This window comes from Erinaceus europaeus, chromosome 1, assembly GCF_950295315.1.
Source record: "Erinaceus europaeus chromosome 1, mEriEur2.1, whole genome shotgun sequence".
NCBI classification, from domain to species: Eukaryota; Metazoa; Chordata; class Mammalia; order Eulipotyphla; family Erinaceidae; genus Erinaceus; species Erinaceus europaeus.
The window spans coordinates 86,386,184-86,402,288 of NC_080162.1; the positions used below are offsets into that span (position 1 = coordinate 86,386,184).

The 16,105-nt window shown below is 37.7% G+C and overlaps 1 protein-coding gene across 11 annotated transcripts in view; it reads right to left on the reverse strand.

Moving 5' to 3' along the window:
* The window catches only part of PTPRT (protein tyrosine phosphatase receptor type T), a 1,549,072-nt gene that overhangs the window by 560,230 nt on the left and 972,737 nt on the right, over positions 1-16,105 (reverse strand). For all 11 annotated transcript variants that reach the window (XM_060190244.1, XM_060190260.1, XM_060190255.1 and 8 more), the window contains exon 9: positions 981-1,090. In XM_060190244.1, coding sequence (XP_060046227.1) covers positions 981-1,090 — 110 coding nt within the window. The remainder of the gene's footprint in view (positions 1-980; positions 1,091-16,105) is intronic.

Here is a 16,105-nt window from a genome sequence, read left to right on the forward strand (position 1 = left end):
GGAGTTCGAGAGTAAGAGACAGTGCTTGCGCCGCCGCAAAGAGACAGCAGAGTTCTGTTTGGTTATTAGTTTGGTTTAGTTTATGAATCGTTGTTCCTGAATAAAGAAATACAGCTTCCCTGTCCAGCTGTTGTCTCCGCGTCTCTGTCACCCACCAGTGAAGCCAGCCCGGCCAGCTAGAGCCTTCCGAATTTTAACAACAAGACTGGTACAGCTATGATACTTGGTCTCATCTTTTCACTTCAGTTCCCACGTCCTTCCCTCGGCATCGCTGAAGTTTTCTACCGTACCTCATATTACAATCCTTAGTTCTCTCAGACCATAGGAGGTGGGAAGAGAGTCACCACATTGTATTGGCTATATGTGTACATTCCTGCTTGAGGTGTTTCTGCTCTGTCACTGATGTGAAAGACCCACTTAATTCAGGAAGAGCTTTTGACACCATCACCTGGGTTACAGTGAAAGATGCCCTGGAAACAAGTCACATATACCCAAAGCACAGAATGCTAGCAGAGTTCTTTTAGAGGCCAAGGGATTAATTGATTTATTGATTGATTGATTTTGTGTGTGTGTGTGTGTGTGTGTGTGTGTATGCTGTGATAGTGGCAGGAGGGAGTGCTAATACCATTTTAGCACTGTTATTCTCCAGAGAAGCTCTAACTATTACTTGACAGGACTGAGTTTTCTCTACTAAGCTGGGAAAATTTGACTCCTTGCATCCTAACTCCTTTCAAAAGATCAAAAATCACTACAGTTAGCTCAATATGTCATCTCAATATGTCTTTGGAACTATCAAGACAACCCAATCTCATGCCTTTGTGCTTTTGTCTCTTCTGTATTAACAGAAACTTTTTAGTAAGTTATGCATCACCGTTAAACCCTCAGTGGGACTCTGCACACAAAATGTACTCACTAACTTCAGGTTGATGTATATTGAATAAAGTGAAAGTCAACTGACATAGTAGAAGAGGTCTTCTTACCTCATATAGTGTGATGACACCATTGGTCTCATTGGGAGGTTTCCACTGGATATAGATCTTCTCCTCAAATGGCCCCCCTTGGATAGATTCTAGAGGAACAGCTCCTGGAACTACAGAAAGAAACACATGAACATTCTGTATCTTTCATCTTATTTTCCCAGCTCTATTGTAAATAAAACAAACAAAATATAAGAGCAGGATAAAGCTTGTGTTCTAGGGGTAGGGGTAGATAGCATAATGATTATGCAAACAGGCTCTCATTTCTGAGGCTTCAAAGTCTCAGGTTCAGTCCCCTGCACCACCATAAGCCAGAGCTGATCAGTGCTCTGGTAAGAAACAAAGAAAGGAAGGAAGGAAGAAAGAAAGGAAGGAAGAAAGAAATAAAGGAAGGAAGGAAGGAAGAAAGGGAGGAAAGAAGGAAGGAAGGAAGAAAAGGAAGGAAGGAAGAAAGAAACTTGTGTTCTAGAAGAGGAATCCCATTTCAGGAAAGAGAATTACATGAATAAATACATATACCCACAATTAAATTATCTTGGAAAAAGACTGAGAAAGATGGATTAAAGGGAACACAGCATTGGAGTTTCATTCAGTGTGGTAGAAACTGGGCTCAAGCCTGATTTGTGAACATGAATAGTTAACCATGTTAACTATTATCCTGGTTACACAACTTTATTTTTTAGTTGTTATCTAGATTTGAAATAGAGGCACCAAAAGTCAAAATAGGAGTAGGAGTTTCCTGTAATGAGTCAGGTATTAAATATATTTGGTTTTCAATGGGACTACATCAAACTGAAAAGCTTCTGCACAACAACGGGTATCACCTAAACAGCAGGCCACCCAATGGCATGTGAGAAGATTTTTACACAACACAGATCAAAGGACTAATGACCAAAATACATAAAGAGCTCAGTAAACCAAGCACCAAAAAGCAAGCAACCCCATTAGAAAATGGGGCAAGGACATGGGCAGAAATTTAATCAAGGATGAGATCCAGAGGACCAACAGATTTATGATAAGGTGCTCAAAGTCACTGATCATCAGAGAAATATAAGGAAAAACAGCAGTGAGATACTGATTTACATCTGTAAGGATGTCATACATCAAGGAGGACAGAAATGGCAAATGCTGGAGAAGATGTAGAGAAAAAGGGACACTTCTGAACTACTGGTGCAAGTGCAAAGTGGTCCAAACATTGTGCAAAGCAATCTGCAGACTTATAGGGGCACTAGAAATGGACCTACCCTACAACTCAGCAATTCCTCTCCAGGGGATTTACCCAAAGGAAACATAAATGCCTATCAGATGAGATCTGTGTATACCTATGTTCATAGCAGCACAGTCTGTATTCACCAGGACCTGGAAGCAACCCAAATATCCAACATCAGATGAGTGGTTGAAAAAATTGTATAATATATACTGGATAGAATACTACTCAGCTGTTAAAAAGAATAAGGTTGTTAAATGAGGTAAGGTAAAAAGAGGACATGATTTCATTTATTAGTAGGACTTAATAAAGTAGAAAATCAGGAGGGTGAACACAAAATAAAACATAGACTGGACATAGTGTATTGTAGCAAGGCAAAGGACTATGAAGAGAGTGGTAAAAGGATGAATAGGAAGTAACTTTGGAGGCCTGTTATATGGTCAATTAAATTTTTTTTTAATTTTTAAATATTTATTTATTTATTTATTTATTCCCTTTTGTTGTTCTTGTTGTTTTATTGTTGTAGTTATTATTGATGTCTTTGTTGGATAGGACAGAGAGAAACGGAGAGAGGAGGAATAGAGAGGGAGAGAAAGACAGAGAAACATTTGCAGCCCTGCTTCACCACTTGTAAAGCCTGACCAGGGGCTTGAACCCAAATCCTTGTGCACTGTAATGTGTATGCTTAACAAGGTGGCCCACAATCTGGCCCCCTTGCTTACTTCTATCCCAGGCCAATCGTCATGCTAGCATATTTCTTCTGGATTTCACCATCATTACAATAGTCTGGAATATACAGAACTATGTTACTGTAAACCATTAATCCCCCCTCCCAATAAAAAGGAGGGAAAAAAATACTCCAAACTTCCAGCTATATCCCCTTAGTGAATCATGAATTCATGTAAATAATTACTGGAGATATATATGATAGGACAGAGAGAAATTGAACAGGAGGGGGAGAAAGAGAGAGACCTTCAGACCTTATTCACTGCTCATGAAGTGTCCCCCCTGCAGGTGGGGGTTGGGGGCTTGAACCTGGGTCCTCGTGTACAGTAATATTGGCCTAGCCCCTCTATTTATAATTTGATATCATAAAAGCAGGTACTTTTATTAAAGACTTGCTCCTTGATTAGAGTTTTACACATACTAATTCACTTAAGCCATAAAACAGTCCAGCCCAGTCTGTATTATCTCCTTTGTGCTAATAAGGGGACTGAGGCTGAGAGAATCGCATCATTTGCTCAAGGTCATATGGCTCTTAAATTGTAAAGAGGGAAATGAACACCTGTCTGTGAGATTCAAAGCATACACTCTTAATCATCATGCTATGCCTCTCTAGATATAGCCTTAGCCATATGCTGCAATCAGTTCCCTATTGTTAAATTAAAATATGTGTAGTTTTTCTCATTATGGACATGATCCATAGAATTTGTTGAATATTAAGAATATATAAAAAGGTAATCAAAAATAAAACAAAATCATGTATACTTCCTCTAGTGGAGATATGTTTATGCATATATATTTTTTATTTTAAAGAAATATATATTTATTTTTAGTTTTCAGAGGGATGGAGACAGTGAGTAAAGAGGAGACAGAGAGGGAGGGAGAGAGGGAGAAAGAGAGAGAGAGAGTTTATATTATCTTCTCTGTTCAGGCATGGGCTGAACATGTGCCAATATCAAACCTGGGATTCACATATATAATTCCCATGCTGTGCTCTATTCATCTCCTCAGCTGATTTATTTTATTTTTTAATAATTACATTGTGTTTGAAGATAGCTCCTCTGGTAAGAGCTTACGCATTACCATGTGCAAGGACCTGGATTCATGTTACCAGACACCATGTAGGAACACCATACAAAGAGGAAACTCCATGAGTGGGAGGGTGGTGTTAATGGTATGTGTCTTCTCTGTGTCTCTCCCACTCTGTCTCTCATTCCCTTCTGGGAGGAGTTGCACAGGTTTGAAGCTACAGTGGCAAAAAAAAAAAAAAACTCCTACTGTGCATATTGATTTGCAATTTTCTTTTACCAATTAAAAAAATCACACGTTTTAAATGATACTTGGAGCAGAAAACACACTGTTGTAATCACTAATTCTTTATATTCATCATTACAATTGATTTGAATTATTTATGATTGTCCATAACATTACAATGAGCATTTTTTACAAATAAGTATTGGTGTACATTTCTGCTGATGCCCTTACAATAAATTCCCAGAAATTAATTTATTGGGTCAAAATAGATACACCAGTTTATACCTTTTTAAAATTATCTTTATTTATTTGGATAGAGCCAGAAATTGAGAGGGAAGGGGTGATAGAGAGGGAGAGAGACAGAGACACCACTCATGAAGCTTTCCCCCTGCATGTGGGGGCTGGGGTGTCAGTTTATTCTTAAGGTTTGATACACATATAACCAGATTGCCTTCCAGAAAATTTTGTGCCATTCTGGGCTCCACAACAGAATAGGTTTATTTACAATCCTTGCCAACATGAGCTGCTTAGAAAATGAAGTATATAAGTGTGTGTGTGTGTGTGTGTGTGTTTATAGAATAATAGAGTGCACAGGGTATTCTTTCTAGTTTAATTGGTCATTTGCATTGATTCTTTTATGAGCATGGTTTCTATACCCTGGGCTCATTTTCCTGGATAGCTCTTCATTTCTGTTGATCATACTCTTATGAGTTTGTAATAATAATCTGTTTTTAAGGATATAAACTTTTATGCATAGGTTATAAATATTTTTGTCAGTTTTTCATTGCTTTTAAAATCCTTTAGGTATATAGAGGCTTCTAAAAATCTAGATCTCTTATGGCTTTTCCTTACCTATTTGCTCTGCAATATTTAGTGAAAATTTAACATAATGAAGAGATTGCAATGAATACTATGGATGAAGCAATGAAAAAGGAAGACAATAATAGCCTTGATAAAGTTGGTATTCTAGAAAAGGAAATGCATTAATAATACATAAAATACTTATACTCACAAATATTTTTAATATTTATAAAAAGGAAGCACTGACAAAAAATCATAGGATAAAAAGGGTACAACTCCATGCAATCCCCTTCCCTGATAGTTTTCCTACTCTTTATCCTTCTGGGAGTATGGACCCAGGGTCATTATAGGGTGCAGAGGTTGGAAGGTCTGGCTTCTGTAATTGCTTCCCCCGCTGAACATGGGTGTTGGCAGGTATATCCATACTCCCTGTCTCTCTCTTTCCCTAGTGGGGTGGAGTTCTGGGAAAACGGGCCTCCAGGACCAATGGGGTTTACAGTCAACAATGTTTATACACCTTTCCCGTATTTGGGAGCTATTCTCTTCCCTGATCCAGCTTTCTGGTCCTTTTTCCAGCCATGACATCATCCCCCCAGACAACTATTTTTTAATTGCTATCAGGACTTTGAAGGAGCAGCACAAGGTAGTGACGGAATAATAGCAAGCAGAGAAAATCTAGTTCGGGAGCTCGGGAGACAGCATAATGGTTATGCAAACAGACTCTTAGGCCTGAGGCTCCAAAGTCTCAGGTTTAATCCCCCTTCACCACTATAAGCCAAAGTTGAGCAGTATTCTGGTGTTTCTTTCTGTCTGTCTCTCTGCACTTTATCAAAAATAAAATAAATAAAATATAAACAAAGAAAAAAGAACATCTCGTTTGGCAAGTGAGAACAGTAAGTTAGAATTGATGGATAGTATAAGTATAAGGGATTTAAGGGGCAAAGGCAGAGAGTGTGGGTGGTAGACAGCACCACAGGTGAGTACCAGGAACAACTTTGGGATGCTCTATAAATGGCTTAAGTGATGCTAAGGTAACTCTCCTCTCTTGTCTCATCCTCTTACCTCTCTCTATATCTCTCTAAAATAAAGATGGAAAATATTGACTATATCACTAGTCACTTCCATCAGAACTTCATCAGAAGCACTCTTGTGAGCCTTCCCAGGACCTTGCCCTCATCATAAAGCAGCAATTGTTGGGTCTGACCCAGTCTCTAAAGACAGGCAGATCAACCTGCCCTGCCACTTGAGAAGGACTGGTGCTGAAATAAGTGCAGTTTGCTATGTTCCCACTGTGACCATGAACTGTGAGCTCAGACCAACAGGGATTCAGAGGTTACATAAGCAAAATATGAATATATATGACCCTGGGTCAGGTGGATGAGGTAAACAGTTAATTTTATTCATATATATATATTTTTTCACCCAAGAGTGGGAACTACTCTCTGCCCTAATCCAACTTTCTAGCCCTTTTCTCAACTATGACACCAACTTTTCAGACAATATTTTTGTTCAACTCCATGTTACCTATCAAACTCAAGCAAAAAAAGACAGTAGCCATGGGTCCCCAAAGAACTCACCTAAAATGGAATTCCTAGCTTCTCTCTATCCTAGCATCCCTATTGTCATCTGCTATGATTTTTGTTCCTATTTATTAATCATTTTTTGTCCTGCTTTGGATCTTGTTGCCTTTCAGCCACCAAACTGCAGATGCTACCATGATTCCATCCTGACTTCCCGGGGCAGACAACCTCATTAATGTGTCCTGAAACCTCACCTTTCCCTAACCCACTAGGGAAAGAAAGAGACAGGCTGGGGGTATGGATAGACGTGCCAAAGCCTATGTCCATCAGAGAAGCAATTACAGAAGCCAGATTTCCCACCTTCTGCACCCCCAACAAAATTATGATACTACTCCCAGTGGGGGAGAAATGGCAGGGGGAAAATGACCAAAGGGCTTTGGACTCCAACTCCATCAGGACCTGGAGAGAGAAGAAGAAAAAGGGAGGGATATTTGGATGTAGTTTTAGTTGTATGTGTGACTTAGAAAGGAACAGATGGGACTACAGAAAAGAAAATGGGCAGATACTTACAAATATAGACAGGTCACTGTAGAAATAATAGGTTATATTTACAACCTTAAGAAAACTGCTGTAGCTTATAATAAAGGGACTGGGGATCCACTCTGGTGGTGGGAATGCTATCTTGTAATTTTGTAAATCAATATTAAATCACTAATAACATTTAAAAAACATTGGCTGCAATATCAAGCGTGTGCAAGATAATAGTGTTGCCTTTAAATTTATATATATATATCCCAGGCTAGTAGCACTAAACCATGGGACCTCCTTTAATTTCAGTTTAGAGCAAATTCTCTTTCTTACACCAGATTAGATAAATAGCCACATACATTTTACTTCTATTTTATGGCTTGTCCTCCCCACCCACCACCCATTTTTTTTCTTTTTAAATCTAATGCTAAAATCCACCTGGGGTTTATTTTATATATTCTTCAAAGCAGAAATCTAACTACCAATTTTTATAGTTTTCTTAGGACAATTAACTGACCAGTCAAAACTTTCCCTGGTGACTTAAAATGCCATTTTGCTACTATGTTAAATTATTTTATATCCTTGGCATATGTTCTGTGACTTTCTGTTCTATTTCATTTAGTCATAACTCCTGCCCCAAAGTTCTCAACTGTGCTGATATATGTTTTAATATTTGATAGAACAAGCCCTTCTCTTCTATTAGTCTTCTTTTGAAAAGTCTTCTGGGCTCTCTGCACATTTGTTCTTCCAGAAGAAACTTTGGAATAATTTTATAAAAGTTAAAGTTGTTACCTCCAGAACTTTTATTTCAGTTATATTTTTAAAAATTTTTTACGGGTCCTTTTACCAGTAATGCTATATCGTTTTTCTTTTATTGATATTTATTATGCTCTTCCAATAAAATGTATGTATTTTTCAATGTCTTACATAGTATATTCCTAGAAATACATAAGTTTTACTAATTTTATTCTTGCATTACATTGCAGTTTCTTATCAAGCATAAGACAGCATTACATGTAATAAATAATTTACTTTCTGTGAAATCAACGTAATTGTGAAATGATTAACATGTACCCACTTTTCACTCTGAGAAATAAAATATATCTGTATCAATAAAACACTTTATATGGGGGCCGGGCAGTGGTGCAGCGGGTTAACTACACCTGGTGAAGCCCAAGGACTGGTGTAAGGATCTCAGTCTGAGGCCCCAGCTCCCTAACTACAGGAGGGGTTGCTTTTCAAGCAGTGAAGCAGGTCTGCAGGTGTCTATCCTCTCTCTCTCTCTCTCTTTGTCATCTCCTGATTTCTCTCTGTTCTATCCAATAACAATGACAGCAATAATAATGATAAACAACACGGGCAACAAAAGGGAAAAAATAGCCTCCAGGAACAGTGGATTTGTAGTGCAGGCACCAAGCTTCAGCAATAAATCTGGAGGCAAAAAAATAAAGAAAAGAAAAAGAAAAAACACTTTATATGACCCATACTATTGACACTCTCCAATATAAATATTATGTACTATCCCACATTATTTTTGTTACTCATCCTCTTTACTTGTATTTGGAGTTATAAATGTGCATCTATTCCTAGACAAAACACTAATTACTTGTTTATTTTTCCATATATATATGTATATATATATATATATATATATATATAGAGAGAGAGAGAGAGAGAGAGAGAGAGAGAGAGAGAGAGTTGAGTGTGTCTGTGATTTGCTTTTATGACCTAACATAAATTGGAGATTCATCACATTGACGCATATAGTCTGATCTCATTCATCTCCATCTTATAAACATAGTTGCATTTATTTCATTGTTCTACTATAGATTAACATTAGGGCTGTTTCCTAGTGGGAGTGTCTTAGAAAATTATTCTTATGAACATTTTTAAGTGTTTGGTTGAAAATGTACAGTGTTTTAATTAAGATATACCTTGAACTAGTATCAATCACTCAAGGGCACACCTGCCTTCCATTTTACTGTTGCCAAATTATTTTCCAAGGTGGTGGCTGCATACCCTCTCTAGCTAGGATCTGAAAGTAGGATCCTTATAGACTTACACACACACTTGGGGTTGTCAAGATTTTAAATTCTAAGATATCTGGAAAGTAAGACAAGCTACTTCATTAAGGTTTGATTTGCTTTTTACTTTCTGTTAAGTAGGCTGAGTATCTTTTAATAAGGCATTATTGTCTTTTTTTCTTACTGTTTTGTAGATGTTCTTTGTATATCCTCACCACTGATCTTTTACTAGTTATATTTGATGTGATTTTTATATTATCCTTGAATAAATATGAGTTATTGATTTGTTTATTTTTGTCAGAGCACTGCTCAGTTCTGGCATATTGTAATGCAAAGGATTAAACCTGGGACCTGGAAGCCTCAGGAATGAAAGACTTTCACATAACCATTATGCTATTTCTTTGGTCCCACTTCTTAATTTCAATATCTATATATATTTTTTCCTGTCACAAGTGAGATTTAATTATTATTATGATCATTTCACAGCATCTATATACATCAAATTATTTTGTAATCATTATATATCAGTACTAATAATCCTTTATTTATTTTTTGTATTGGAGTTTCATCACTCTAGGTCAATGTTTTCAGTTAGAAACAGAGAGAGAGGGAAAGAGAGAATGATTTCACAGCACCAAAGCTTCCTCTAGTGCAGTGGGAGTCACTTCAAGTCTGGGTCTTGAACTTGACAAAGCAGGTGAACTCTGGTGTCTGCCCTATGTTGTACATCTTAAATTCCTATAGCTTTGTGTCAATCACACCTCAGCACAGGGTGAAAAAATTAAAGACTATGTATTAGATGCTGTTGATACCCCACACTATCATACTGACTACAGAGTACCACAAAGTGCTTCCTATTTTACCTACAGGTTTGTAAAAGCAAACTGGATCCCCACACAGAAAAAGCCAGAGATTTAATGCTCCCAGACATCCCTCAAGCAGGAAGTTGGTAGATGAATATTTGTTTTCTCACTCACTTACTTCAGTTAACTGTAACCATCTCAAAAATTGAAATCATAGTTTTATTCCTATCCTTTTTATTACCATTATTTATTATAATATCAGTGGTATTTTTTACTGTGAACCCATCCTATCGTAAAATACAAAAGGCATCAATAGTCAAGTAGAGAAACTTAAGTGAGACTGGAAAACAGAAAATTTAAGCTCCTTTAAAATTCTATCTGCAATTATCTTGTCATGGACGAGGCTGAGTCAATGAAACATTGTTGGTCCCTGGGTCACACCCAGAATAGCAATGTTCTCTAACTCAGCAGCTCACATGGTAATTTTCCTGATAACATTCTTTTTTTTATTATTATTATTGTCTTCATTTGCTTCCTTGAATCATGTCCTTCACCACCTACATTCAAACCTGCATTTCAATCCTATCTTAGGGTCAGAAACCCGCAAACATAAATAATAAACCCAAACAAAAGTCTTATTTTAAGAAATATGACTTTTATCTGGAGACCATAATAGTTTATTCAGACAATTGTAAGGTTATGAGGTTTGTAAACTGCTGTTTGAAACTGTTGATCTTTGCTTTTTTTGTAATAGTGTGAAGAAGGGATTCACTTTCAAATCTTACTTCTTATTCAAACACTACTTAAGGAAAAACACAGTTTCCCAACTGATCTGTCATGTTGTATGTACCTTCTATCACTTTTCTGTACACATGTAGGCCTACCTATGCATTCTGTTCAATTGTTGTATTAGACTATTATTGTGACAATACTACCTTTTCTCAAGTAAGAAAGATTGGCAAAATTTGTTATTAGATGAGCAAGGACCAAAATTTCTTACTTAGTTTTCAGGACTGGCTTAGCAATTCTTGTTTTCTCACCTTAACCTATATGTGACATAGGTAAATTTAGAACTAACTTGTAATTAAAAAAAAAAAGTCTGATTTTTGTATTAAAATTTAATGAATCACAGATCAGTTGGGTGATGGAGATAACTGTGTCTTTATAAATTAGTAACACTGGGGTTTTCTTTCCATAAACTAGATATAGCTTATATTTGGGCTTTCTTCTTTTTATTTAATATTTATGTATTCACTTTTGTTGCCCTTGTTTTATTGTTGTAGTTATTGTTGTCATTGTTGTTGGATTGGACAGAGAGAAATGGAGAGAGGAGGGGAAGACAGAGAGGGGGAGAGAAAGATAGACACCTGCAGACCTCCTTCACTGCCTGTAAAGTGACTCCCCTGCAGGTGGGGAGCCGGGGGCTCGAACTGGGATCCTTACGCCCGTTCTTGCACTTTGTGCCACATGCGCTTAACCCACTGCACTACCGCCCGACTCCCTTAGGCTTTCTTTAATGTCTTTCAGCTTTTTTCTTTTCTACTTTTTATATTCAATATTTCAAAATATTTATTCATAAAGTATAGGTTTTATATGTAAATGTACACACACATGTTTTTTTTCTCCATGGTTATCCCTGAGACTCGATGCTCTCATGACGTAACCACTGATCCCAGTTCCAATTTTTTTTATTAATTTTTTCCTTCTTCCTTCCATTTGATAGGACAGAGAGAAACTGAGAGGGGAAGAGGTAGAGAAGGAGACACCTATATCACTGCTTCAATGCTTCTGAAGTTTTCCCCCAGTCGACAGTGACCAGTGGCTTTAACCTGGGTCCTTGTGCATGCGGAAGTGTGTGCTCAGCTAGGTGTGCCACCACCTTATCCCAATACTATATACTTTTTATTAACATCACAAATACTACCTTTCAAAAATATTTGCTAGGAGAACAGAAATAGAATTAATTTTTTAAAAACTGACTTCTTAGTCAATAAACTATATTTTCTTTACTCTTACAATTTGTGCACAACTCCCTCTAGGTTGTTGTATATGTAAGTAATCACAGAATTTGCATATAATAATAGTTTTGTTCTTTTCTATTCTTTGAACTATTTAATTTTCTTGTTTTCAACCGGAACCACTAATACAAATATCTGCTAGAGATAATAAGTATCAGTGTACTTTCCAGCTTTAAATATGAGCTTTTTGTTTCATTATTGTTTCATTCTCAAGCAATATTGTTTCATTCTCAAGAATGTTTGCAGGTTTCTTTTAGTTACCATTTATCAGAATATGAAAATCCCTCTTACCACTTGTACACGAGGGCATTTCCTTTTAAAATCATGCTGAGCTTTAACTGATGCTTTTCCTGTATCTATTGAAGTAAGATATGCTTTTGTCCCTCTCTTAGCTTGCTAACACAGTTAAATTACAATAATGGATTTTCTAATGTTGAACCAATATTGATTTCCTGAAAGAAATGAGTTATTTTCCTTAGTTCTATACACTGCTGGGCTGTTTGCTAATATTTTATTTGCATATAATTTGCTTTTTCATAATTAGCTCTCCTGGTTTTGCTATCAAAGTTACACTGGTGTCATAATGTGAGGAGAGATGTGTTTCTTCCTTTTCTTCTCTGGGACTCTTAATGGAAGAGTGAGATTACCAGTGCCTTGAATGTTTGATTTGTACTATCATCAGGGACTGGCACTATCCTCACTGGAAACATTTAAACTATTGATTTTACTTTTCTCTTTGTTATAGAATTATTTATTCTGAATCAAAACTTTTATTTGCACTTTGTTAGGGACTCTTCCATATCACATAAATACTAAATGTGAAGGTATGTAAGACTATTTAGTATCCACAACTTAGCCCTCTAATTGTGAAAAAAATACCTATCTCACTACTTTAATTATAGTCAACTTCATACTCCCCCAGAGATAATGACTTCCCTAATTTCATAGTAATCATGACATTGTTTTTTCTTATAGTGTCTCCTCTTTAAACATACATCCCTAGGCAATATACAGTTTCTTATTAAATAAAGATAACAAAATAAATTGAGTTAAACTCTTGTACAATGAGGTAACGTCTTCTTTTAACAACTTTTCTTTAAAAGTATTTTTTTATTAAATTTCTAGAGATCTCTGTCTCTAAATCAAGATAGGGAGAAAGAGAGATACCTGCAGCACTGCCTCTTTCGAAGCTTCACTCCTTAAGGAGGCCAGGGGCTTGAACCTGGGTCCTTGAGCATTGTAACATGTACACTTAAACAGGGGCACCACCACCAGACACCCAAATAACCTTTTTTTATTATTAATTTCTATTCTATGGGTGTGTGTTATCTCAACATTTATTTCCCTCTTCTGTTTAAAGTGTGAGCTAATGTTAAGTTGTGCTGTTAACTTTTGTTTCTTCCTATAATCTGTAACAGAAATTTCCTTTGCATTATCAGATTAATCCTCTTAAAAAGAATGAAAGTGGGAGTCAGGTGGTAGTGCAGTAGGTTAAGCACACATGGCATTCTGGTTTGAGCCCCCAGCTTCCCACCTGCGGGGGTAGGGGATCTTCACAAGCAGTGAAGCAGGTCTACAGTTGTCTTTCACTCCTAATCTCTGTCTTCCCCTCCTCTCTGGATTTCTCTCTGCCCTGTCCAACAACAGCAAAAATAACAACAATAATAACAATAAAAAGCACAACAAAATGGGAAAAAAATGACTTCTAGGAGCAATGGATTCAAAGTACAGGCATGAAGCCCCAGTGATAATGCTGGAAGGAAAAAAAAAATGAGTGAAAGCATATTTTCACCTGTCTCTATCCTTTCTTATGCTACCTGCTATCTTAGAAGAGGTAGACTAGGAAGGGTTCAAATTTTCACAGACCAAGAGAGGAAGATCTCCATAAAAGGTGGTTTGTGGGGCTGGCAAGAGTCAAGATATTTCACTAGCTTAACACAACTGCATTCTCATATGCAACCCAGGTTGAAGCTTTGGCCCCACCACACCAGAAGAAGCTTTGGTGGTGTGTTATTTCGCCTTTTTCCCTCTGTCTATCTGGAGAAAAAAACAGAAAAGGAAATTCAGAGCCTCAAAACATTACATGACAAAAAAGAAATAGGAAACGTCATGACTTTGGGTAAAGACATAAAGGAGGTGAAGGATCTGGTCTTGTTTATATGGAGTAATCACATTCTACTCAGAGGAAATATTAAATACAAATGTTCTCAGGCAGGGACATACCTGGCATGTCTGAAGGGTACAATAGCTAGGTCTCTGCAGTGTGGCCGATGTAGAAAAAGACAGGGTCAAAGATATAGTCATTTATGGGAGTTCTAGCTACATGGAGCTTTGGAAGGTACAGTAAGGACCTGGGCTTTTAATATAATTGGCATGAGAAAACACTGGGGGATTCTGAGGAGAGGGATGATGATGTGATTTGCCTCATTTCACAAAGATCATTCTGCCTGCTGTGCTGAAAAAAAGGTGCAGACATTAGGGTGGGAACTGAAAGACTGCAACAGCAATCCAGATTGTAAGAGTGGCTTGGGCCAGATGAAGCAGTAGAGGTGGAAAGAAATGGTTATGGTATGACGACAACCTGCACGTTCCCTGCACAGACAACCTCAACTATGTGTCCTGGAACCCCTCCACTCCAGAGTCCTACCCCACCAAGGAAAGGTTGAGACAGGCTAGGGGTATGGATTGGCCTGCCGACGCTCATGTTTAGTGAAGAAGCAATTATAGGAGCCAGACCTCCCACCTTCGGTGCCCCATAGAAATCTTTGGTCCATAAAAAGACAAAGAATAGAGAAGATCCTCCACAAGGAACATCTTGCGGGTCCGCCCAAGACCTTGCCATCACCATAAAACAGTGATGGTAGGGACAGCCCCGATCTCTGAAGGGAGGATGGGGTATCCAGCCCTGCCACTCGAGGAAGACTGGCCCTGAAAAGAGTACAGCCTTCAATGTTCCCAGCTGTGGCTATGAGCTGTGAGGTTACACAGGCTCTAGTGCCATATGTGTATGTGTATGTGTATGTGTATGTGTATGTGTATGTGTATGTGTATGTGTATGTGTATGTATATGTACTCCCTGGGTCAGGTGGATAGAAGTAAATAGTTAATTTTATCCACAGAAGTTTTTCTCAAGAATGGGCGCTACTCACTGCCCTAATCCCACTTTCTAGCCCTTTTCTCTACTTTGACACCATTGACTCAGAAAATACTCATATCCAACTTCAGGCTAGCTATAAAACTTAAGCAAATCCACCACAGCCGTGGGCCCCTAGGAACATGCCTAAAATGGACTTCCTAGCTTTGTTCTACCCTAAATTTCCTAATCTCATCTGCTCTAATCCTAACCCTTGGTTCCTGCTCATTAACCATTTTGTCTTACTTTATGTCCTGCCACCTTCCAGATATAAAGTTTCAGATGCTATTGATTTGATCTTAACTTCTCTGGGCTAATGACTTCACCAGTGTGTCCTAGAATCTCACCTCTGGAGCTCTTGCCCACTAGGGAACAATAGAAACAGGCTGGGGTTATGGATTGACTTGTTAATGCTCATGTCCAGCAGAGAAGCAATTACAAAAGCCAGAAGTCCTACCTTCTATACTTCCCAAAACAACCTTATCTATATTCCCAGTGGGGGAGAAGTGATAGGAAAAAGATGATAAGAGGGCTTTGAACTCCAGCTCCATCAGCACCAGGAGGAAAAGGAGAGGGTCATGTAGATGTAGTAGTGGTGCCATGAGTGGTTTGGAGGGGGATAGAAGAAGGGACCTGGAAGAAAAAGAGAGCTATTATGTACAAATGTAGATAGATAGTTGTAGAAATGATGGTTGGCCCATGTCTACAACCTTAGGTGAACTGCAGTGGATTGTAGTGGGGAGACTGAAGATTCAGAGCTCTGGTGGTGGTAATGGTATGGAATTATACCCCTGTTGACATGTAATTTTGTAAATAAACATTAAGTCACTAATAATAATAAAAAAAGATTAGTGAAGCTTCTAATGGAGGGGACAGGATATACATGGCATTCTGGTGGTGGGATTTGTATGAATTGTACCCCTCTTATCCCACAATCTGGCTGATCAATATTAAATTGCTAGTAATAATATCTTAAAAAGTTGAAAAATAATAAAAAGCCAAGTAGAACTTGGACTGAGTTTGGTGTATTGCACCAAAGTAAAAGACTCTGGTGTGGGGAGAGGGTTCAGGTCCTGGAACATGATGGCAGAGGGGTTTAAATTGTTATATGGAAAAC